The sequence below is a fragment of the Eublepharis macularius genome, chromosome 6, assembly GCF_028583425.1.
Source record: "Eublepharis macularius isolate TG4126 chromosome 6, MPM_Emac_v1.0, whole genome shotgun sequence".
Classification (NCBI taxonomy): Eukaryota; Metazoa; Chordata; class Lepidosauria; order Squamata; family Eublepharidae; genus Eublepharis; species Eublepharis macularius.
The window spans coordinates 58277553-58303964 of record NC_072795.1 but is presented as its reverse complement, the minus strand read 5'-3'; the positions used below and the strand labels follow the sequence as shown (position 1 = coordinate 58303964).

The 26412-nt window shown below is 39.3% G+C and overlaps 1 protein-coding gene across 1 annotated transcript; it reads left to right on the top strand.

Moving 5' to 3' along the window:
* The first annotated feature begins 2846 nt into the window (after window positions 1-2846).
* Window positions 2847-26146, top strand: UBE2G2 (ubiquitin conjugating enzyme E2 G2). The gene is made up of 6 exons (XM_054983649.1): window positions 2847-2967; window positions 7016-7051; window positions 7138-7183; window positions 17837-17955; window positions 21386-21526; window positions 21837-26146. Exons 1-6 carry the CDS (start codon window positions 2925-2927, stop codon window positions 21947-21949), a joined length of 498 nt encoding a protein of 165 aa, XP_054839624.1. The 5' UTR covers window positions 2847-2924; the 3' UTR covers window positions 21950-26146.
* Window positions 26147-26412: the final 266 nt, after the last annotated feature.

Genomic DNA, 26412 nt, shown 5'->3' with positions numbered 1-26412 from the left:
AGTTTCAAAGACTTTTGTATTAGCCTGGCTGAAACTGATTTTGAAGGAGGTGTTCTTCCAAATTGCCATCCAAGCTTCAACTTCTGTTTTTGATCCCAAAATACGTGCTATTTTTAATAGACCAAAAACTATCTGCCCAAAAGTTAAGAGTAGCTCTTTGGAACTTATATGAGATTAGTCCTCGTTATTATACTTTGCTCAGTGAATGTCCTAGCTATTGATTATTATGGCGATGGACCCTATCACACAAGCCTTTCCCATTCCTTGCCTCCCAGGCACATGAAGACTGGGAGTCCACCACATGCTACCAGTCTAGCTTACAAGACAAGACAGAACCTTTATTGGCATAACCATAACAGTGTCAAAAACAAGTGGAGCCTGTTAATTGTTAAATTGTTGGAAATCGAGGATACAGCCCATGTACTTTTATCATGCAGATTTTATGATGATTTATGTGCATTTTATTTGGATTACCTACTGCAATCGCTGGAGGGCAAATCTGTTGAGAGTAAGATACTGAGTCTTTTAGCCTCAACCATGGTTGAAGACGCTGAGATGGTGGCAAACTTCCTTTACCGTGTATACATGAGGAGAAGTGTGTTTAGAATGTTTACCAGTCTAGCTTTCACTGTATCAGGCAGAGAGCCCTGACCCAAGTCCTCACAGGGTCCCCTTTCTTCTGGAGGCTCCACTAGAGAGGCAGCCAGTTCCCTGTATATGCCTCCCCTCATCCAGCAAGAGCCCAGGGCTATTGGGGGAGGGGAGTCAGAGGTTAGATCAGAGCATACAGGTAGGGGTGGTATTTCCCCCCTCAGCCAACAATTTCAAGCCAGCCAGGGTTAAAAAAAGCAAAAAAACCCTTTATTTACAAGATGGAACATAGGAGTGAATGATTTTAAACTAATAAAATTGGGAGTCAAACAAAATGTTTCAATGTAACAACAGATTTACAGCCTATCTACTGCCTCCCTTTGCAGCGTTCCCAATCCTCCCAGCAGCTCCCAAGAGCCTCCTTACCCCTCCAACAGACTCTAGCTCTCACTGGCCCAACCCATTCCCATTGGCTATCTCAGGAGAGGCAGAGTTGGAGTCGGTCTTGTCTGTCACAATTATATTTTGTTTTCACTTGCACTATATAATCTGCCTTGGATTTCAATTAGAAAGGTGGACTATAATACTTCCCTCCTGCCCCCCCCTCCCCGTTGGTCCAAGCTGTCGTTAAAATGACTTATTTAAGCCTGTTCATTTTTAATGTATACTTACCTCCATCCTCTAGTAGTAGAACTAACGGAGCAAGTAAATGTTTCTTGTTGATCTTAGCTGTGTTGCACCATTTATGATTACACTAAGATATATTTAAATCAGAATTTTAAAAGGGGCTGCTAGTTTATGCTAAAGATCTCAAAAAAAAGTCTGTTAAGCAACAGCTCTTTCCATGTACCCCTCAGATTTACAATTGGTGGTTTGCTGTAACATGGGAAAGGGACCGTTGTGATTGGTGTTTGGTTAGCTGCAGTGCTAATTTTTAACAAAAACAGCTTAAAAATAGGTATGTAATATGTTCTGGAAGTGTTTTTCTAACAATCTAGTTTGTTGGCTAGGCAAACTGTGTTTCCTTATTTTATATCCTCATCTGATTGTATATATTTAGATCATTTATATATCCTGCCTTTCTCTTGATACATTCAAGACCCAAGAGGAATGACAGACAAAAAAAATACTGTAAAGATACAGGGAAGCATAAATACAATACACTTAAAACTTTGATACTAAATTTATGTAAATATGCTTTCCTCCAGTATTCTGAAATAGTATTCCAGTCTCCATGGGGTAAGACAGCAAGGGCTGAATCTGGGACGGAGACTACAGCTGTTACTTTATCCTATATGGAGCAACTGGCACGTATGCTTAAAAGCAAATGAGCGCAGATGTGCAGTATAACGCGTGGTTCTAAAAAAAAAAAAACATTACGGCAGGAGAAAAGAGCTATTCCAGCTTCCAGATTTTTAACAAGCCGCTTGTAACTTTAAGGTGGATTGTGCCAGTCTGGAGAGTAGAGAAGATATTCCGTAAGGAAAAGTAATTAAACGTGGGTCCAGGTTCTACTTAAGAAAACTGCCTGGGTTTGTTTGTATGTGTGTGGTTAATACTCAATTTAAGCTTAGAAAATAACTTGTTTTGCTATTGCCATTTCTACTTAAATATTTTTTTGAATATCCAGACACTTTTAAAATACATAAAATAGGATGAGGAAAGAGCTGGATAAGTACCCTCAGAGTCACCCTCGATGGGGAAGGGGTTACTTTTTTTGTCTGTTGTATTTCCTGTCTTCTAGTCCCTTCGCATTCAAAAAACCGTCTTCCTTTTCTACGTTGATCAAGAATTTGTCAGTTCTCGATGTCAAAAGCGTCTGAAGCCGCAGGCTCTAGCCTACGCAAGCTTATGTTGGAATACAATGTTTTTCTCAAAGTACTGCTAGACTCCGCTTTCCTCAAAACTCTTTCAACATCGAAGGAAGCGCTCTTACAGTGTGGAAGAGTTCCCATATACTTTATTTAGCTGCAATCCTACAGGCTCTTTCCTAGCAGATGGACACGATAAATAAAATCTTACTTCTGAGCAGACCTTCATAGGGTTGCGCGAGGCGCCGGCACCAAAACATGAGGCTTGCTGAGCCTGTCGCGGTTGCTCCAATGGCCGAGGTCAGGCAGGGGCGCACGTGGCAGCTTCGAGCCAGTCTCGGGCGCGGCTTCGACGGCGGCTGCGTGCAAACCTCTCTATGGTTGCAGAGACAGCAAGAGCGGCAAGGCCAGTATGGGTTTTCTCCTCTATGGTAGCGCCCGAAACGGAAGCGACTGCTGGAGGTGTGTGGCGGTCGCGACAACCGAACCTGCGACTGGACTCTCCGGCGAGGCGGTTGAGCCATGGCGGGCACGGCGCTCAAGCGGCTCATGGCGGAGTACAAACGTGAGTGGCGCCACCGGGGAGGGCAGTTGCGCATGGTGATGAATCCGACGGCGACCGAAGTTCTTGGCGGGGTCTCCGTTCTGTCGCGGGTGCTGAGCTCAGCTGCTGCCAGCTTGGCTTGCCGGTCTCGTTCGTCTCTTCTAGGCAGCGTGGGCTGTTGCCGCGGGAAAGAAGTCGCCTTGTCTTGGCCGTCCTCGCCGTCCTCTAACTCGGGGGCCTGAGGTGGAGTTGGCGTTTGGACGCCTTCCCGTATGTGAGGGAAGAGACGATACGGCCGACTGATTCGGACAGGGCTTGTTCTCTTGACGAGAAGGCCCGGTCTTTTCAGTTGTGCGCATGCAAGCGGACGCACTTGCTCGGTGCTATAAATGAGAAATCCTGAAGGCAGCTTCAGTCTAGAAGAAGTCCAGATCTTAAAAATCAGGATCCTTACTGGTCTTAGTAGCAATAAGAGAAGGCCTGTATGCCACTTACTTTGTTTTGTTCTTCTAGAAGAATAGCGTAGCACGTTGACCTCCCTTTCCCCCGCATTTTATTCTTGCAACACTTCTGTGGGGTAGGGCAGGCACTCAAGGTCTGGAGGGTATTTTGATGCTGGTATTTGATAGGGATGTTTTAAGGAGTATGTTTTTATTGTATGATATGTTTTAATGCCTATTTATATAATGTTTAAATGTAATATTTTATTGTTCATGGAAATGTTGTACTCCACCCTGAGCAGGGAGGGCGGACTAAAAATTGAATATATATAGAGAGAGGTTGGGGCTCTTACTTGGCCTGCTAGAGATGAAAATTAATTCAAACGTAAAAAATGCTTTCTTCCATCTCCTTTTAGTATGGAGGTTACCATCTGCTCTGGTAATGTGGTTCCATATCACAGTAACTTGGAGGCAAGACTATCATAACATGCTATTGATGGAACTGTCTTTAAAGAAAGTTGGTACAGAAAGCTCTTAACTTTATTGTCAGGGCCTAGATGAAGTGAGCATATTACACCTGTTTTGCAGTAATTTCTCTGCAAAAAGTGACTTCACTGGCTATTGATTAGTTTCCATATTCAGTTATCACCTACACAGTCCTCCATGGCTTGGGATCCTCCTGTATGCAGGACCGTCTCCCCCTATATGCTCAGTTATGGCAGTTTCACTCATTACAATGAGGCCTTTTGAGGTAGGACCCTGCAAACTGGTAAGGTTTGTGGCTGCTAGTACACAAGCACTCTCCATGGCTCCCAACTGGTGGAACAGTTTATCTGATGAGATCAGGAAGGCACCCTCTCTAGTGTCATTCTGCAGAACGTATAAAATACTAGTTTTTATTAAGGATTTTTTATGAAACTGGTCTATTGTGCTTTTTATTATAGAGGTTTATTTTTAAAAAACTTAGCATCTTGGGTTCAATCTAGCTTTCTCCTTTACTTGTATATTTTTATGTGCATGTTTTATTGTATGAGGGAATAGTGTAGTATATAATGCCCCATCTCCAGTCTGAAGTGGTACAGTGCCAGAAAAGCTTTACCACTTGATTCTAGTGAAGGGTGTACACTAACACCTCCCCTATGAGGATTTCTGCTATGAGGCCTTCTGAAGGATATTCACTAAAGTATACAAATTAGTTTTTTTCACTGTATACAGTTTTTTAATGTTCTGCTATCAGCATGTGAGACAGCTTGAAGTGATAAGGTGGATGGTGTTAGAAGCAGGCAGCATTTGAGAAGAGCCAAGCATCAAGCCTAAACTGGACATGTCTATGACCATAGGCATGCTTTAGTTCAGATTCTTGGTATGGTTGTGCTGCTGAATTTGAAATGTGTCCCAGTTCTAGTCCATAAAGCACAATGGCTTATTAGATTTTCCTAGTTATTCACTCAGTGCAGAAATTAAATTACATCACAGTGCAGATAATATTAGTTAGAAACCTCCATAGATAATCTAATAGTAAAATAATAGAATTATATTTTAAAATATCCACAGATAGTAAAATTGTCATTTAATGCTGTTAAGCAGATGCTCCTACCAAGGTTTGTGAACTTAATTTGAAACAAACACTGTTAATAAAGTGTGTGCTCAGTATGCGGGCAAATGTAAAGAGTGCATATATATCTGCTTTATACTGAGTCAAGACCATTGGTCCATCTTACTCAGTACTATATAAAGTGAATGGTAGCAACTTGTTATGGTCTGGGAACATTTAACTGGAGTGGTAGGACTTCATTCATGCAAAACATGGGCTGTACCAACTTAGCTGTGTACTCTTCTATAGATCAAGACATGGTAACAAGATGTAGTCCATTAAATTATTTGCTGCTGCTATTTGCATCGTCTCCACTAGGGAGAGCAATAACTTTTCTTTCTCTCATCTTTCTGTCGTCCTGTCTTCATGAGTTTTTTTTTTTTAGCAAACAACTAAAGATCTAGAAATGAGTCAAGGTAGACACTTGTTAATAGATACTGTAAAGAAAAAAGAAAGCAAGTAATTCTCATCTGCTAAGCGGAGGATTATTGTTCTTACTAAAACTGTTTGCTTTTTTCTCCTTGCCACAGTTAGGCTTATGCACATAATGTTTCTCAATTCAAATTGCATAATGTCAAATTTTTATATATTTATATTTGCAGTAATGAACAGAGTTTTTTCCCAATTAAAGCTAGCATTATCTGAACTCTGCTTTAGAGATCCATACAGCTCATGATCTAAAATATTCCTTCCTGTTAGGCTGACAATCATTAGTGTTAAAAATAACCCTGGGAGTGAAAAGGGGCATGAATTTCTCCATATGTGGCCATACTTTTAGATGCTGTAGGCTCTTGTCCAGGATAAAGTTTTGAATTCACCTTTTATGCAACTACAGAAGAAAAAAATAGGGATGCCCCCCTTCTGTTTGCCATAGGAGGACCTCCTCTTTTAAACACATCATGAATTACCTTGTTAAAAAAGTGCTACATATTGATACCCAGACTTACACTGTCCATCTTTTCACAGATGATCTAGCCGTTATTATAATGTGTTCTAAGAAAGAAATCCCAATGCTGGTGAAGTTATTAGAGAATTACAAGCAGGGGACCTGCAGGGACTTCCAGGAGCATCTTATTTTTCCCTCCCGCACTATTTTCTCTTTCCCTCCCTTGAAAACCCCCATAGCCTCTCCACATAGCATCTGCTTCCTTCTATCCTTCTCACCCACCAGCCAAACTACCTTTATCCCTACCCCCATCCCATTTTCAGCTCTCTCTCCTTCCCTCCCCTGCCAACCTCGCTGGGAAAAGTATGGCCGTTATGATACTGCCAGATCAGAAACTCTTACAATTAATGTCAAGACTGTTTGCCTTTGTTCTGTAAAAAAAAAATCTGGAAAAACATATCCCATAAAAGCTCTTGTGCCTAAATACAAGAAAAACTCAACATGACATGGCTAGAGAAAATCACATCAATAAAAGGGATGATTCTTTTGAAGTTCAATTCCTTTTTTCAGACTTGACTGTTATCACCAGAGCTAATTAAAAATGGCATCTTTTAATCAGTTTTATACCACAAGGTAAAAGATAAACATACTATCAGTGCAATCTTAGCAGAGTTTCTCCAGTCTAAGCTCATTGATTTCAATGGACATAGACTGGAGGAACTGGAGGAAGATTCCCAGCTTCATTCAATTATTTCAGCTCAAGCAAAATCAAATTAGTAAGAGATATATCTGTCTAGCTATGGATGTTGATGGATCATTTGCCTTCACAACCTGGTACAATAAAAACCAGTTTCTTTTTTTCTTTTTGCAACGTGCCACTAAATATGTTCATATAGCACATTGTTTTACAGATCTGGAAGCAGTGGATGGACAAATGTATCCCCTAAATATCCTCCTTCCAGTTCCTTTTTTAAAAACCATACATTATATGATAACCAGAAACAGAGCCAAGTAGTGATGTAAGATGTTAAAAGGCGCTCATTCAAATGGAAAATGTGTGGTTTTCAGCAAAACAAATTACCATGGCTGTGTAGACTCTCCTGTAAATTGTGAATGTCTTGTGCTAAAAATATTTATTCTTAATTTTAGAGTTGACCTTGAATCCACCAGAGGGAATAGTAGCTGGTAAGGAATCTTATTTATTCTTTCATAGCTATGTTTGAAGTGCAAAAGCCATTTAAATGAAATCATACATTTCCATGTTTTAACAGGACCGATGAATGAAGAGAATTTCTTTGAATGGGAAGCTTTGATAATGTAAGTTAATCAGCTGTTGTGTAGTGTATTTAAATAATATACTAAAGTTAGATGGATATATGCTAATAAACGTTGCAGAAGAATAACATAATTGTGTATGAAACAAGTTCGCTAATACCCTGTTAATCTTTTTTTTTAGAAGATTTGTGTGCTGCCTATTAAGAGCTTAGTTTCCTCTAGAATTCTGTCCTTAGTGAGGTCTGCTGGTTGCTGAACTGGTTGGCTTCAGGAAGTGCATAAAATATTTTTTACTCATAAGACTTTTATTCTATCTCCAGTGACTTTGAGATATACTTACTATGCCACTTTAAAGGAATCATACAATTTTTATAACAACTTGTTTTGTAAATAACTTTGACTTCTTTTGAAAAAACCTTCTGTTAGGGTTCTTGCCAGCAGCCTTCATTGCCTGCTTGAAGCAGCAGTGGGAGAAAAAATGTTTTAAAATGTCCACTGCATCTGTGGTGTGATGTCACTTCTGGGGAAAACCCAGAACTGACATTTGGTGCTTCTAGGAATCTCTGGAAACTCTGTGGTTGTAGTGCAGATGGCACAGTGCCCCCCCCCCCATGCGCCTGCCCACAAATCTCCCACTGGTTGCCAGACATGGCCTGGAGTGGCAACCTTATATTTTATACAAATGATTGAGTAAATAACATGAAAAAACTGCTGCTCTTGCTCAGTTGCATGCAGTTCTTGGACATAAAGAAACACTTAGAGCTTACTTTCTGTGAAATGAAGGCAGTGGCTTGATGCAAATATTTTGCAAGCTTTTGTCCTTTTTTGTCCTTCATTTATAATCAGCCTTCCCCAAAGCCATACCTTGGCAGAAGAGGGAGGGAGAAAATGCCTTGTTTATACTTGGAATTTGCCCAATATTAACCTTGTCTCACAGTGATCATTTATTTTTGGAAAGGTGTAAAACTGACTAGTGAAGTACTGTTTACCAACATGTAGCGAAGTCCAGAATGGCTTCAAGCTGTGTACTGTAACTGCAGGTGTCTCCAAACAGGAATTCTGCTACCTAGAAGCACAAGTGGTTTTCATGAAGCATGTCATAAATGCTCATGACAACCCCAAAGTCCACTATAGCACGTGTAGAGAGTACTGTCTGTGTTGGTGTTCAAGGGCGTCATGGCACTTGTGGACACCTTCCATGGCATCTGCAAAGAGTTGTTAGAAAGTGGGTGGGGCTTTTGCCAAGCAGGGCTTCTGATTGGCTGTGCAGATTTTTTAAGACGTTGCTTCAGCAGCAGCTGCCACCACACAGGGATCTTTACTGTATGACTGTGTTTATGCAAGAAACAAAACCACTTTTAACTTCTGTTTAAAAGCTGTGTTTATGCAAGAAAGCATTAAACAATGTGTTCATTTTAAAAAGAAAACAGTTTCTGCCTGAAATATTGAGAGTTACTATAAGAATCATGCATGACCTTACTCCCTGAGATTTTGTGGTTGGCTCTGCTGCTTGTGGTAGCCATTTTGTGGTTGCACCAATCATCCAGTGTTAGAATTCCAAAGTGCCCCCAGGCTCAAAAATCTTGGGGACCACCCTTGTTCTAAGTCATTCGGCATCTGCTTTGTAGAACTGCTGAGGGAATTGTGGCCCGAGAAAACAATTGTTTGGTAAGCTTTATTTCTAGTTAGAAACCACCATCCTGAAACAGCATGGTCACTTAAAAGTTCAGTTCAAGTTCTGATTATGTGCACTATTAGCTATAATAGAGAATTCTTTGAATTGAGTTTTTGTGCCCAGTGTCCTGCTAGCATCAAGAGTAGACTACTAAAGTAATAAAGCAAGAAACAGCAAACTGCATCAAAGGTTTTAAAAGTCTCTGGGCAACTGACTGTTGGATTAAATACTGAATCCTGTCTTCGTAACATTCATGGGAAATGCAATTTAAGCTCTTCTTTCTAAGGACAGGTTTATTTGCACATTGTTTCCCTTGCCATTGTAGTTTAGATATAATTGGTGACTCTGAAAATGGGAATGTCTTTCCTTTATAAACCACTCGTTCTTGATCATTTCCTCTTTACAACTACAAATTGTTCTACTTGCATTAAAAACATGTAGTAATAAAGACTTGGTTTGGAAGCTTAAGATGAACTTCACAATCATATTTTAAACACTTCTGAAAATATTGTTCTGTTTAGATGTAAATGATGATGCATGGAGTTTATGTACGGCAGAGGTGATAAAAACAAGAAGAAATTTGATTACTAAAACACTGAGAAGTGCTGCTTCTTCATGGGCATGAAGAAGCATTAAGCCTCATGTTTCTTGAGTTGTATAAAAATTATTTGAGCATTGTAACATGAAACATTTCCAACCAGCTTATGCTATTTAGGAGCAAAGATGAGTTACTTGGAATAAGTGGCATTGATTTCATTTCACATTAATGTTCAGGATTGTTGTGTTGTGTTCATCTTCGTCTAATTTTCTCATTTTCATAAAATACATGTTTCATGTGCAGAACTTCCCTTAGTAATGTCTGTGCATAGTTCCTAAAGTAGATGTATGCTTTTGATGATGTCTCAGAGTGCGAATGAATGAATATGATTGCTGCATTAGATACCTGCTGAAAGCAAAAGCTATCCATAGAGTAGTAAATGCATCCTCATACTAGATTGAATACTAGATTGCAAATATTCATTTAAAGTGATATATTAGGCTAAACATTTTCCCCTTGTTGAAGTACACTAGATTGTGAACTTCAAAAATGATGGTGTTTGAAATTGTACGGTATTTGTTACCAGAACAATTTAGCCCACTAAAATTATACCAAAATATTCATTGTTAGAACTTGGTTAGCCTAAAGGCTGCTTTTAAAAATAACAAGAACAAATTTAAGCCAGTAATTCAAAAAGCTGTCTAGAGAAGTAATTATATTTTAGTTTAGGTATATTACTTTTTTTAATCTGTATGTTTACTTCATTTTGGAATTCCCCCTCTTTGTGCATTGATGAGATTGAGGATGAGGGTGGGTTGCAGCTGCTTTCTTGAAAACAGAAGAAACGGTTCACATGTGCTTAAAACAATTATTAAAGAATTAACTGACCTCCCATAAGTGTTTGTTCTTTCAGCAGTTGCTCACATAAAGCTTTTCTACCCTTCTATTTTCTGTAATTGTACATTGCTGATGGAATTTGACGTTACCTGTGCTTTTACTTAAGTTTTAAGATACATGTAAAATTACACTTGCATATTCTGGCAAAATATTTTTGCCTTTACATGCAAAGAAACAAAACAACTTCTAACTTCTGAAATGTACAAGTTATTCTTCACTCTTATATGTTGTGTTCAAGTGGTTTTGGACAGTGTAGTCTGATCTGTTTTTGTTTAGTTGATAAGAGAGAATACTTATGTACTGAGAACTGGAGGAGTGCTTTGAACTTTTAAACTACATAAGCATTTACTCAGTTTCAATCTAAATGGAAAAAGTAATTGACTCAAATGAACTTATAATGGTTTCTTAGAAATTGTAGGGGCAAAACAATTCAGTTCATTTTGACTCATTAAAATGAAAGTCACACATTTATTTGTTTATTTATTTATTTAGTTTGATATTTAGCCCTCCCTTCCTGCAAGTGGGGTCAGGGTGGGTTACAACAGCATTAAATAGTATACAGTTAAAAAAATGCTCTTGTACTATGAATTCCTCCTGTTCATAATATCCATTCTTTACAATCTTCAATTTTAGTTATGAGATTTAAGGAGATGTATTTCAGGTTTATGTGCTGCCTTTGCATTTGCGCGGTTTGAAACTTTCAGGATAGCAGGTCATAGCTGCTTTTGGTACATACTCAGAACATGATCGGTTGACCCTTACTGTCTTGAAAAACTGCCTGAATGATTCCTATTTTTGAAAGTGTTATTTAAGCATTGGATAAAAGGTAATGTAATTTAAAAAACAGTTGTATCTGTTATACCCTACAGCATTATATAAATGAATGTTTTCACTCTAGTCTTGCCACTTTGTCTTCTGCCGGGCAGGGAGGGGCTGCTGCTTTCCCACTTGGGGAGGATGCCTGAGAGGTGACTGAAGCACTCTTCTGTGACAGTTACCTCTTGATGACTTTCTTAGAGGTGACATTGTTACTTTCACCTCCAAAGAAGACAAACAGTGCAATCCTAAGCAGTGCTACTCCAGTCTAAGCCCATTGAAATCAATGGGCTTAGATGGGAGTAACTCTAGGATTGCACTATAAATCTAACCTGTTGTCTCAGATGTGAGTAGCTGTTTTTGCTTAATGGCAGTGAGCTAATATGATGATGATTTTTCCTGGATCAAAGGCTAACTATTCCAAGTAGATATTCTCAGCAGCATATATTCAGTTGTTTGCAAAAGCTAATATGAATATTAATTTCAAGAAAAGACCACTGGGTTCCAAATTATGTGTCGGCCCTAATAGGCATACATATGTCCAGATTTTATGACAATTTTATTTCTTTCAGCCTCGCTGGCAAAAATCACTTTCCTACTTAATGTTGGGTTGGAATATTACATTACTAACTCTATGACATGTAAGCTGAAGCTAGATAGTTTTAGCAAATCCCTATACATGAGTACTTTCGGGACCTAAAATTTTAAAATCTTTCAGCAAAGCTGGTTTGTAGGAATACTATTCCATCCCTGGAGCTATGTCAAAAGTTTTTGGATTAGCAAAAACAAAAGAGAAAGTTTAATGCTTTCTGTCAGTTGGTACAGTTTCCTTATTTCTATTCTTCAAAATAATGGTGCAATAGTTTGTTCACAGATCAGTGGATAACCTGTGTACAGGGGAATGACTGAGCAGCTAGTGTTCCATTATGAATGTCTCTCTCTGTGAATTATCACTCTTAAAAGGTTGAGTAAAACACTGAGGAAAAAGTTAAGATTCAAAATACAGTCCCGCCATTAATCCCAAACTAAGTGAAAGTACATAAACATGTAATGAAATTCCACATGATTTAATTCTTGCTTCTAGGCAAAAGGCATCAGTTCTGAGCAGGCAAACTATTGGTTGTAATAAAAAGAAGGCTAATGCATAAATGTCAGAACTCTAAATATAGCATTTATTAGAACTTTGTTTGGGAATACCTACTGAATTGCTACCTAAACCTGACTCTTGCTCTAGTACGAGCTCCAAAGACTTTGTAAAATGTTTTGGGGTCCTTGCATGATACTGGAGCCAAATTAAAGCCATGGTATAGTACTTAATGAGATGTCACACTGATGCCTAAACTTCATAATGCATTTTGTTTCTAGTACTAAATGATACCTTTTTTCACTTAATTTCCCCCTTCATTTAAGCCTCTTCTTAGCTCTCCTACCAATGCAATGTTATGCTTAGCTCTAACATCTTGCAAAATATAATATGGAAATAAGAAAACAATTAGAAATAGTCTGCTGGATTTGAAAGTTAATGACCAAGTCCTTGGTCAGCCATGAAGTTCACTAGGTTACCTTGGCAAAGACTTTCAGATTAGCAGGTTATGGACAGTTCCCTGTTACCTCTAAGCTCTCTTTGGGAAAAGGTGAGATATAAATCTAATACTATATCCTGTCCAAACTTTTTAGAAGCTTTATATCGGGTTAAGAATATGAAATAGGATGGGAAGAGAAAGTGGGATTTAAGAGAATTGTAGAGTAGAAGTGCATGAAGAAGGCAATTGGGTAATAATAGAAGTGTAAGTGAGGCTTTTGCTGAAATGAGTCTTTAAAGAGGAGGATGACATCTCTCCCCATAGCGAGAGGGCAACTAGGAAGCAATATTCACACAAGTGAGGCTGGGGAAAAAAGAGAAGTGCAGATTGATTTTGTGTAGAAGCGAAATAACCTGAGTGGCATAGTAGAGTCATTAAATAGAGCTTGAATGGCATAGCAGAGTTGTTAAACAGAGCTTGCAACTAGAGATGTGCTGAAATTGTGAACACTAAATTATTTAATTTGCTCTAAATTGCATCACAAATAACTTGCATCTCACGTTGCCATCTATGAACTGTTGTTTGTGTATAGGAGAAGACAAGCCCTGCACAAAGCTAAGTGACTCCCCAACCTTCCTGCCCAACAGAAAGCATACATACTCACAGAAGAAACACTTTGCAGTGCTGATGGCTTGGCTTGTTGTTTTGCCCCAACAACAAGGAAGCCCGCTAGGGAGATATGAGGTAACCAAAAACAAAAAGGTCTCCCAATAAGCAATTAACAATGAGAAACAAGAGTCATTGTATTAATACAATGCCAAAGTGCAAAACATAACAAACAGTCAATAGCTCACAAATAGTAACAGTCAGTAATTAATAAATTGTATACATCCAATTCATAAATCACATCCATATAAACATAGTAGCACTACACTTATATACATCCACAGATAATTTTCTAATCAATGTAAACAGTAACAGGTAGAAAAAACACTCAGTCCACATCCAGAAACAGTGTATTCAAGGTCTAGAGAACTCCCGAGGCTCCCACAACGACCACACTCAGTATGGTAGATGAGGAAAGGAACAATTGCACTGAATCTGAACTTCAATCTGTGTAGAAATCTTGTGTGTGGAAGAGGATCGCCAACAGGACAAGCTCCGCCCAACAACCTGCTAGCCATGATTGTTTCGCACCAAAGGCTTTCTCAAGGGCAAATATCTGTAAGCCAGACATAATTAGAACTGGTACCAACAACATTGTTATACACCTGTTCAATAAAATAAAATGTGCAGTAAATACTCACTTATTCAATCGTTATTCTGATTTACAAAGCGGATGTGCCTCTTTTTCTCCTGACGGATGGAATCTCTGTAAAGCACTGAGAGCCTCCCTGCCAAATATAGCACTCCAACTGACCATACTCTCCCAAATTAAAGGTATATACACCTCCACACACACCTGGAACTTACATAAAACAGGGTAAGTCCCAGTCTAAATTTAAACCTGTGGGTGATCTCGAACCCAATTCAGAAATCCAATGTGACTCCCGTTGGAGAAGCAACCTTTGAGAAATACGTCCTTCCTTGTCTCCAACCACTTCTGGTACAACAAAACGGAGGTCTCTTTCATTCCTATTACACTGAACGAAGTGAGATGTTAAAGGTGCCTCTAACACCTTCCTTCTGATTTTCGACTGATGCTCCTGGATTCTTATTCTAACAGCCCAGGCCTATATAGATCTTTTTGCACAGGCATTCAATTAAATGCACAACTCCATATGTATTGTACGTGGAGAATGCTTTCAACTGGATTACCCAGCTAGGCTTGTTGTATAGTGACACTGTTCCCTGTCTTCGAGAAGGCACGCACGCTGCAATGCCCACAGCTGTAGTGCCCATATGGGGCATCGTCTGCTCTCCCACTCCTTTGCATGTCAGCATGAACTAGAATGTCCCTGTGTGTTCTCTTAAAACCCACTAGCGGTATTTGCTCACACCCGGGAAGATGCTCTACTAGATGCCAATGCTGCCTGATGATGTTACTTATTTTAGGGGCTAAAGATGTATAATTAAGTGACCAATGGATTCTACCTCCCTCATGTTTCTGCCTCACCTTTAAGAGATCCCTTCTGTCTACATTGGCTGCCCTCATTTTGGCACTGTGGACCACCCTAAGTGGGTAGCCTTTCTCTAAGAAGTTGCTGACCAGATTAGAGCTCTCTCTAATGTAATCTAGTTCTGAAGTTGCATTCCTGCATTTGACTATCAGAAATATTGAAAAATTGGTAGATAGTATTTTCATTGCAGGGTATTTTCTAATGATTGGATTGATGGTATTTATATCTTATTTGATTGTATTTACATTTTTTATATTTAACCATAACACTGAGCACTTTTTCACTGATTGCAGTTTAGAGTAACATTGTTTACAGATATCTGGAGATTTAGAGGGAGATTTAGTTTAGTAGTTCTGAATTTCAGACCTACATTATTGTTCTTTTTGGCTCACTTCTGTTGTTTCTCCAGCAGTGCCCAGAAACAGCTGGCCCCTTAGTGGACCAGCACAACTTTAAAAAAAAAGCTGGGTACACATAGTTCAAAGTTTTGCCTGTTTATAATTTAGTTTGTAGAAATTGTGGTTAAAGTTTTCAAAGGTGTGTGTGTATGGTGTGTGTGTGTTCTCATTCACACACTGTTGTATACAAACTTGCCGTGCTTTAGTTCAAGCCAGTTAATAATCCTGGCCAGCCCATACATCCTAATTGTATACCCCAAGGAGTGCAATTGCTTTTATAATATGTTAAATTCTAGCTAGTGCATGCTCCTGTAGGGCGATTAGTGAAGCACTCTCATAAACTTGGGTTTATATAGTTCCTTTTCAATGGCAGTCCTTAACACCTCTGTCCATATTGTGTAATGACATCTTCAAAGCTAAGAAATCAGCACCTGCCGGCTAGATCTCTTGACGTGCAGGCAATAAAATCTGGAACATGCCTTGAAGGTAGAGTATAATTGAGCAAACACACCCTTGTAATTAAGCAGTGTTGTGACCTTCCTAGTAATTTAAAGTGCAGGCTTTAATTTTTCCCTTTCTCGCTCACTCTTCAGGTTTTTTTTAGATGGATGCAAGCACATTAACTCTTCATTCTTGAGATTTCCTTCTAAAAACGAGATTGAATTTTTTCAATATACATGGATATAACTGCTTTAATACCTATATTGGCATGAGTAGCAGCTGCTTATGTTAGACGAAGCTACTAGCACTGAACAAAGTAAATCTAGTATTTACTTGGTTGACTGGAATTGTTCGGGAGTGAAGGGAGAAGTGTGAGATGGAAACTGGATTATAAATGTAGGGACAAAATAGTACTGACTGGGTCATCCATGTGAACAGGCTACTAATTTTCATCACATGACTCCTCTGTTACATGATAATATGGAGATGAGGAAAGCCATGCCAGTAGTTGTTTTTAAAAAAGAATTTACACATCATTAAAATTTTAAAAATGCTAACTGATACAAATGTAACTGGCATTAAAAATAGTAGAATGCAGGTGTCTTAGCGCCAGGTTTTAGGTCAGCCAGGGCATAAAACTTAACTTCATTATGAATGGGTTTTTGTTTAGTCAGTTTCCCAAAATGAGTAGGCAACTTGGCATAGGAAGGGGGTAGATTTTACCTCTTCAGATAGATGTGGAACCAGTTAGGCTGACCATACTTTAAACCAGCTTGTAAAGGGTAGTGTATCACAAGGAACATGAAGACAAACTTCACTATGAACTATCCCATACAAGAATACAGTCTTAAGCCTCCATTTGCATTATTGTTGTAGCGTATTTTTGCTATTTTTGTGTTAAACAGACCAGAAAGTTAGAGAAGTGAGCAAGTTTTTGACCACCCCTCAGGCTGGTTATTCAGAATGGGGGGAGAGGGTGGAGGGGTGATGTTGCAGGACATGGTGGGAAAAGCTCCCAGTGTGTAGCTGGGAGCCTGTAATGTATAGCAGATTTAATTAGATTAGATGGTGTAAATGCAAAACAGGTTACAAATTGCATCTGATTTTTGGGAAGTGGTTAAGATTAAGACAGAGTTAGCTTTGGTACTCTTCTCAGGTCAATTATGACCCTAAGTGCATTGGAGAATTGAACAGCAATTACAGTATATACAGGAAGAATAAAGTAACTTCAGTGGGAAAAATAGTGGTTATAGCCACAGTGGTAGAATATGTTGTGCTTGGTGGACCGTTGACCTTTCCTCCTTCAGCTTTGGTTTCTGGGTGTCATTGTTGACTATAGGAATTGACTGTACATGCAAAATGAGGTCTGTAGTTGCATCTGTGACTAACAGTACGTGTAGCTTGTTACTGAGATGTCTAGTTTCCCCAAGTGTTGTACTAGATCAGGCCAATGAAAATGAATGGTTGGTCAGTAATGATGCATCTGAGGTAAGTAAACAAGTTTCTTCCCAGTAAGTGGGAGAAGAAAATGGCAGAGGCTCATGCTGTATGAAAAGAATGCCTGGCCTTTGTTGGGCAGTGGCAGAACATGGTGTCACAGACATTGCTAGGAATCGCACCACTGTGTAAACCAGTGGAGACATTTTGCTGACAATTCCTCAGCTAGGCATTTTATTTATAAGTGACATTGCCCTTTTTAGAGTGCTCTGTGGTGCCTTCCCTTGGATAAAAATGTAGAAGAAAGTAGGAGGGGGGTGAGTCTGCTTTGACTGCCCCAAACGCTTAAAACTTAACGAAATGTAGAAGGAAAGAGGTGGGCATGATTTCACTCAACTCCCTCTTCTTATTGCAGAGCCTCCAGTGCCTCTTGTCCATGAGATTATCTTGACCATCATTGCTTTTTCAAGGGTTTTAGGAGGCTGTTGGGGAAAGGGAAGGAAGGAGAGTTCTGCCACTAATACCTTATGCTTGTAGTTCATAGGATACAACCCATCGTATTATAGCTAGGAGATCCTGCTTATTCTGACCCTCTCATTGGCTATGAAAGAGAGATTAATACCCCAAACAACTTAGTTGTTCAGGTTAGTCTTATTCATAGAAGTTTAAGACTAATGCTGTGTCATAATTGCATATATCCAAAACTGCACTTTATTAGGCAATGTAGACTTTCTTAAAGTGCATTTAATGGCAGTCTTTTGCAGGCCCGTACAATTTCCATTATTCATTTTTAGTAACTTCATATGTTGGCTCTCTTTTTAAACTCTTTAATTTTTCATTTTGTTTATAGGGGTCCAGAAGACACCTGCTTTGAGTATGGTGTTTTCCCTGCTATTCTGAGTTTTCCTCTTGACTATCCTTTAAGTCCTCCAAAGATGAGGTTCACGTGTGAGATGTTTCACCCAAACAGTAAGTTCAAATAGAAAACACTGGTTTTTTTTTTTTTCTCATGTTGATTATGTGGATGAAGAATCCCATTGTCTACTTACTAGATTAAGGGACTCTTTGTACACTTGTTTGAATGTTTTAACTAGTAGCAATTGTCTAGACCCATCTCTAAATATTATTACAAACAGGGCTCATTTCGGGGGGGAACGCGCAGGAATGCAGTTCCGGCAGTTCCCCAAAGAGGTCACATGTCAGGTGGCCCTGCCCACTTGACTCTCGGCCATTTTGGGCTCGTTTCAGCATGGATTGGGGCTGAAACAGCCTGGATCGGGCCTTTGATGGGTGGTGGATCACTCTTCCACTCAGCAGTGGCCCAATCCTGACCATTTTGGGCCCCTTTTCATCCATTTTCAGCCCCTTTTTGCCATTTTGGGCCCAATTTCAGCCCTGAACAGCCAGGATTGGGTCCAAAACAGCCAGGATAGGTGATGCCAGGGGGTGTGGCTTATGCTAATGAGTTCCTCCAGCTCTTTTTCTTTGAAATGACCCCTGATTACAAACATTCCTAATAGTTTTATACTATAATGCATGTTTTGGATCAAACTGGACAAGACTTTGGAAAATCTAGCACATTTCCACTTTGTAAATAACAATATGGGAAGAAGCCGTGATTTAAATTGGAGCCATAGTATGTGTGTTGGGAGAGGGGGGATTCTTCCCCATTGTGTCACTTTCCTGGCTTCAAATAACCACCCACCTCAACCTAATGTTTACTGCATTGGAGGAAATATGTTGGGGCCATAGGATAACCTGTGTGCTTCACCTACAATGGAAGAGTGTAGGGGGAAGAGTTAACCCCCACATTGTAGTCCCAGTCCTTCCAGTAAAGCAGAAACATGCTAGAGATCCAGTGATGTCTCTTCCACAGTCTTGACTGTTTTAACCCTTTTTGTGGCCATTTTGCATGGAGTTACTCTTTTCTGCTGTTTCAAGAAACAAAGAAAATAACATTTGCTAATATTTTCTCTACAATTCTGTAACTGGACCTCTCCCCAGTTTCATCAGTTCTAGAAGGTGCTCTGGCTTCACATGTCCTTTGCAGCAAGTTTTGGAACACTTAATTCTGATTTAAGATTGCAGATATCTTGATTGAAATCCTGTTAAAATATGTAACTGGTGCTGCTTCCTTTTGCTTCTGATATTGTTCCATCTGGATACATCAGTTAATTTGCCAGCAGCTCCATTTTTCATCTGCCTTCTTGTGTTCTCACTTTGCACTATTCTGGTTAAAATAGCATCTGAATTATGTTCATTGTCTTTGAAAGTTGTTAAAATCTGAATCTGTGTTATGGATGTGAAAGTTTCTTTTCCTTTAGGAGCATTATAGGCTGAGGGGTACATTGAAGTAGCAACTTGAGAAGGAAAGAATACTATCCAGGAATAGTATAATAGTAATCTTCTTTCTTGACCCATTCTGAAGCATGTAAGCTGGTTTGCTTTGTGATTTTTCAAGATTCCATTCTCTTTGCTCTATTTACCTTCCTCCTTCAGAGGAATAATACAGATCCATCAGAATGTTGCCTTTATTTCCCTTAGCTACATTAGCAACCAATCCCTACCCTAAGGCTGTGAAGAAAGTGTAAATGCAACTGCCTATATATAGCTCTTAACATGTGCTATATATGTGCTATATTAACTAGCACAGATTTTAGCTAAAGAGAAAATTGGAAAATATGCCTGGCAGCTTTCAGTGACCCATTTAAAAGTGCTGTATTTGGGTGGAGGGTAGCTGGACAGAAGATAAAATAGTACTCAGGGGAATTTTATTTACTTCATTTTATATTCTGCCTTTCTTCCCAAGGGAGAGCTAAGCAGCTTACATTGTTCTCCTCTCTTTCATAACACAACAACCCTGTGAGGTAAGTTAAACTGAGAGTGTGTGATTGGCCCAGGGTCACCCAACAAGCTGCCATGGCAGAATGGGGCTTCAAACCTAGTCTAGCACTCTACCCTGTTCGAAGACTCAAAAGAGGGCGGAGATACCATGCCCTGATGCATAATGAAAAGGTGCACAGAAGATTTACTTTAAAAAGTATGGTTGATGAAATCGTCTCAAAACAAGACACACAAATATGTGTTGCACTTTTGCTTATAAAGCCCTTTTTTGGGGAATATGAAACAAGAAACTAATAACAGTCTTCAAAAATATTAGGTAGGATCTGATCATTGCACAAGCAGAAGGCAGTCGCAATAGCCGTTCTTTCCCCATCTTCCCCTTCTCACTTCAGCTGTCTGTAGCCCTCAAACAGGCACTGTCAGGGGTCTCAGGAAACTGATAGACAAAAAGTTACCAGATGCAGGGCTCTAGTGAGGAGGAGGAATTCAGTGAAATTCACAGAGTCATCATCTAGTTGAAACTGATTCATGGTCTTTTATTGTCCCGTTTCCAGTGGTTCCTTCCTTGACTTCCTTCTGCCCCAACTTTCCAAACACATGAATGGAGTCCATGCTTTGTTATAGACTCCATATTACAGACTAATATTGTAGTTTTGTGATATTCATGCAGTCTCAAAAACTGTGTACATTTAGTGATCTTTACTCTGAAATTCAGAGAGTCTTGCTTCTATAGGAACAATAGGTATCTCCTTACTCAGAACCATATATTTTTCCATAATTAATGTCTTCAGGAAAGATAAATCTTCTTTTACTGCCTAGGGGGAGGGGGAGTATTTACAAAGAGGCCCTTGTTTGAATTGTACCATTCTATTTGGGATTCATTTGTGAATGATGCTTTATTCCTAGAACTGTCAAGGATATCCTGACTATATTTTCTGATGCCAGAAGGCTCTTCGGCAGTGCCAAGGAGGGGGCAATTTTTGCTAAGTCCCCTATTTCCACTGCAGACTCCCATTTTGCTCCTTGCCCCTCCTCCACATGTTGCTTTCAGAAATCTGTTATTTTGAGGAGCTCTGCAGGTCGCAGTGAGAAAGAGGAAGTGAGAGAAATGAGAGTTTGTTCTGTGAGCTGAGCACTGCACTGCTCATACTGGGTCTAAAACATAATTTTATATTTGAAGTTTATTTTTCCTGAAACTATTTCAGTCTGTAGTTTGTTAAAACAGCTTGTTGTGGCCCAGATCTCTGGACTCATTTTTCTCCATCATTATCATGTTCATTAACAGTTTTCTTGAAGGTAGCCTCTCTCGCAGCCTGATACCTTTTGCACGTTTTAGTGATTACTGTTACTTGATCTCCACATTTGTGTTGCTGCCTCTTTTTGCCAATGGTTTTAAAGCTTGTCGCTTCCTAAGTTCTCTACCTTTTAGAAGTTTGAACAACCAGAGGGACTTAATCCACGTGCATGCAGGAAGCTGCCTTTCATTCCCGTGTGTACAGGCAGGGAGAAAAGAACCTGATACTTCACATGTAAAAGTGTGTGCTCCACATTTCAGTTTATCCAGATGGCAGAGTTTGCATCTCTATTCTTCATGCACCTGGGGATGATCCCATGGGCTATGAAAGCAGTGCAGAACGATGGAGCCCTGTACAGAGCGTAGAGAAGATCCTCTTGTCAGTGGTCAGCATGCTGGCAGGTATGGAACAAATTTATTTGCAGATCTCTTGGCTAGAAAAATCATGATAGCAGTAACAGTTTACCAGCCTTTTCTAGTACAGTAGTACAGTGCTGTTCATTTGTGCATTTTGTAATATCTCTTTTTCTCCCACCCCCCACCCCCACCAGACGTCTTCTGTGTGCATACATTTAAGTATGTGTGTGTATATGAGTATTATGCAACAATAAATTTGGTGCCACAAGAATTTTAGTTATTTTTGTACTGATGTAGACATCGCTTGAAGGTATGAGATTTGCCTGATTTAACCTTTATTTATTTTCCATTTCAGAACCAAATGATGAGAGTGGAGCCAATGTGGATGCCTCTAAAATGTGGCGGGAAGACAGAGAGCAGTTCTACAAAATAGCCAAGCAAATTGTTCAGAAGTCACTTGGGCTTTAAAGAAAGAAGAAAACTGAGACAATTGACAATCGTAGCATTTTGAACTCTTCTCAAAAGGGATAGATGGCAGTACTGCATGTTGGTACCAAAAACAAATCTTGCAAAATTGTCAACTGAATTTCTTAAGTCGCCCCTATCCTCTTCCCCTTATTTTTTTCTTTGCAAAAGAAATAGCTGTGTAACAGTACAATCTTATGCAGATTTACTTTAGTTTAAGTCTACTGAAATCAGTGGGTTTAGATTGGAAGAACTCTACATAGGGTTGCATGCTATGTAAGCAGATGGCTTACAAATGGATTTATTTGTATGGCAAAAATTATGTAGTGTCATGTTGTACTAGGTAAAGCTTGGGAACCTGACAAAGTTCGTGTATCTCTAGTTACATTATCTTCCTGTTCTTATTTTAGTGCAGATTATAATGCAATACAATTCACTTTCTGGTAGTGGGACTGAAAACATCTGTGAAAGTAGAAGTTCACAGAGCAGTAGAAAAATGCATTTTAAATACTACTAAAATCAATTTTCTGGAAACAGCTGCTCCTTAAGAGGATATCTTTCTTACATAATTTCACATAAATTAAGAGAAAATGAGTACTTACTGTCTCCTTGAGGAAGTTAATTAAGAATGCAGTAGGGCTGTTAGGCAAGATTATTTTCTGACCAACTGAATGATAGTGTCTAATGAAAGTGAACTGTGGCAGAAATGATCAGTATAATTGGTAACATGCTTCCAGATGTAGGATTTTATCTACCTATGGGATATCCCTTTATGTGGCTGCTTCAAGCATGCTCAGGTTTGTGTAGAAAAACTTGCTGAACTTGTTATGATTTCTGTAGGCTTGATGTGAGTAATTATCATTCCTAAAAAGTCTTGATGCCTGAGACTGGCTCCCCATCTGAATAGATGCCGGAAATAACCAGCTGCCCGTCTGGCTGTATTGCAGAACAGCGATCTTTCCCAAGTTGTTGTTGAATTCTGTTCATCCCTAATAATGTAAAGAGTCTGGAATCTGGTGTTACTGAGAAAAAACAGAAAGTCTTGGTTTGCATGTATAAGTATTGCCTAGGTTGACAGGAGTTGGTGCTTCTTAACATAATTTACTCTTGTATTCTCTTCAGTATTGGGGTGGGAGGCTGTGGCTTGCAGCCATAGAGCATTTCTGCAGGTGGGAGGATTTCTGGCCAAGGAGTGTGGTTTTCCCGTCTCCCTGGTTCCAATTTTGGGGGTATTTTGGGCTGTAGCAGTAGTGGAGGGGGGAGAGAAAACTGCATTCTACAAGTGGAAATCCTTCTGCCCATGGAAACACTGCTAGCTTTAAGCATTTTTGTTGCTGGCAATTATAAGAAAATATGTACCACAGGAATGAAAAGTGGTACTCTGTTCTTCTTTGTTGGCAGGGCAGATACTTAAACATAAGGAGCCAGCCCTCAACATAAATTTCATGGCCAGGTTCTTATGAAGTAATTAACACCTGTGTGTTGTCAAAGGACACGTTTCTACATAACATTAGGGTGCCAAGTAAAGTTACCTTGCAAGAAATACCGAGAATGTAGACTTGGATTGGGGTTACTTTTTACGCTGTTTATACTTGAATCAGAGTTTCAGATTTAGAAAAATAACTTTGAAGAGATTTTAGATCAGTAAAAATGTTTTGTTACAGTATCTTGTTGACCTGAGCTCACATAAATACACAGTGTTGAATATCAGTTGGCCATATCCTACCAGTGAGTTGAACTATGGGGTGAAGTGGAGTGCTGGGCCAGTTAAAATTGTTTCAAATGACATCTACAAATGTTGATTTTCCTCTGCAAATGGTAGATGTTTGTTCATTTTAAAAGATTGAGTGTTGCTTGAAGAACACAACATGACAGCATTCAAAAAGGGGGAAAATCTGTGGGAAAACTGTCCTGCTCTAGTTAAGCATTTATGATATTTTTTAAAACCACAGATTTCTTCAATAAAAGGCATATTTTCTTTTTTTCCCCAAAGTGCACCTTTGCACCAAGTCTTGCTTTAAATCCTAGTAGATGTGGAAGAGATAGTTAAGCCAAATGAGCAAAGGGTTCTTCAGCCACCATTGGAAGGATGTGGGTAGCAAACAAAATATTTTTATTTGAAATATTTATATGCCAGCCTTTCTATTGAACATCTCAGGAACTAAGGTAGTTGATAAAACAATAAACATGCAAACCAGTCTAAGGACACCTTGTACCCCCACTAGCTTGATATTCCCCCTTTGCTCATACTCACACTGTCCCCAAAAGTCTGTGGATTAACTCTTTCTTACAGCTTCATTGGAGAGCCAGGAAAGTAGGACCCCCCACACATCTGCAAGAAGACTGTTCCATACCCATGGGGCAGCCAGGGAAGGGGGACTGCTCTTTGTTTTGGATGGCATTTGGTGAATATATATTTAAATGCAAAGATGATTGTTTTGATTATATAATCAGTTACTATAGTAACATATAAGCAACTCTCTAGTGTGACTTTCAAGTGTACATGCAATGGGAGAAGGTAAACAGAAGATAAATAATGTGACTTTCACATTACAGCATAAGAATAGATACTAGGGGTGTGCAGCAAAAAAAGATTTGGTTTTCCCACTTTGTAATTTATGAAACGGGAAAAAGAGGCAGAAATAAGCAATTTCCGAAGCGGCAAGCAGCAAATTGCTTATTGCCCCGCTTCAATATGCTCCATAAAGATTCAGAGCATATTGAAGTTTCCCTGCCCCCGCAGCTTCCTCTTCACTCGATGCCAGGGAGAGGGGGGAATTCAGGGAGCAGCGGTGTGGTGCATGGAAAGGGGCATTTGAACTCCTTGATCCGAAGCGATACAAATCGCTTCGGGAAGCTTTGATTTGGGATTTCCGAAATGGGCCTGGCATGCTGGGGCCAATTCGGAAATCCCGAATCTTTGCAAATTGGGTCCGATTTGTGTATTTTTCCCGAATCAAAATCCTGAATCGCACACCCCTAATAGATACACAGATCTTTATCTTCGTAATGTAACGGATAAACCAGACTTTACGAAACAGCATACTGGAGATTCTTCAGTATGGAGGAAAAATGGACACTATGCTATATTCAGCTACGATTGGTTCACACACTGACAAAGCAGTTTGTTAATGTTTGTTATTTAATCTGAGAGCTGCTGACACGATTTGAGGGGAATGACTTGCTCTGCTCTCCAGTTATTACTAAATATAGATGAGTATGAGGAAAAGAGTCACATTCCTCTGATATATATAAACATGCTCTTTTTCTTAATTGCAAAATTACGTTATGTAAGGCTGTGATACAGATATAGTACCACAGATCTGCACCATCCTTTATTCCTTTTGACAAGGATGGTTGTGCTGATAGACTCCACATCCCTTAGCCTCCAGAAATTCAATTTTTTTTCCTAGTAAAAGAGCATTTCTGTAAAACTTGTTCCTTGTCTAGTGCCAGGATTATTTTTAACAAGTTTGACTATTAAACAATTTTTTAATCTGTTGTTTCACCTTCTTTCTGTTTAGATTGTTTGCTTTAGGCTTTGTAGTTTCAGCAGTTGAAAGGGATATGAACAAATATCTCTCCTTTGGCAGAAAGGGCTGTGTCAGGACACACACACACAGAGGCAAATGAGAAACATAAATTAATCATGTTTCCCCCCCCTCTCAAATGCTACTTTGAAAGAACTAACTGTTACATTAAAGGTGTTGGAACTACATTAAACAGTTGAAGCTTGAGGGTAGGGCAGATCTTGTATCCTTGCTGGCTTCTTTTGTTTGGCCCCGTTCTGACTTCAGAATTATCAGTGTGATGAGAGAAATATGTGCACCCAACAATCAAGTTGGCATGGTAGCTTTAAAGTTACTACATGTATTGCAATTTACACCTGTTAGCAAATAATTCAATTTTGCTTGTGTAGTTCCCATAGAAGGAAAATGCATTGCAAATAGATGAATTGCCTGTTTCTGGAAGTTGCTTTTCAGAAAGTGAGGTGCTAATGTCTATATACTTAACCTGTTGCGTTACTAGGTGCAAACATTCTGGAGAAGATTGGAATGTGAAGAAGTAGAAATAAAGTGGATCCTCAGTGGCTAAGCCAATACTTTCCATTGTATGGGATGCAAAAATAAGAGGGAGAAAAAGCTTATGACTATTAAAGTTTTAACTGACAAGGTGGAATAAAGACAAGTAATTCCCCTACTCATATCTCTTAAGTTTTATTAGATTTGAATATTCAACATATTGGAGACTTCAATGCAGGAAAATTTTCAGGAAAGCTCAGATCTGAGTACTAGTATAAAGCATTTTTTAAAAATAGTTAATGCTATTATGGAGGGATATCTGTGATACCTTTACTTAAAGATGAGGAACATCCTTCTGGGATTCTGATCATTGCTGCAACTTCAGTTGAATTTGGGGGCAGGGGAGACACTAAGTTAATCCATGTCTCAGGATAACAAGCTGGA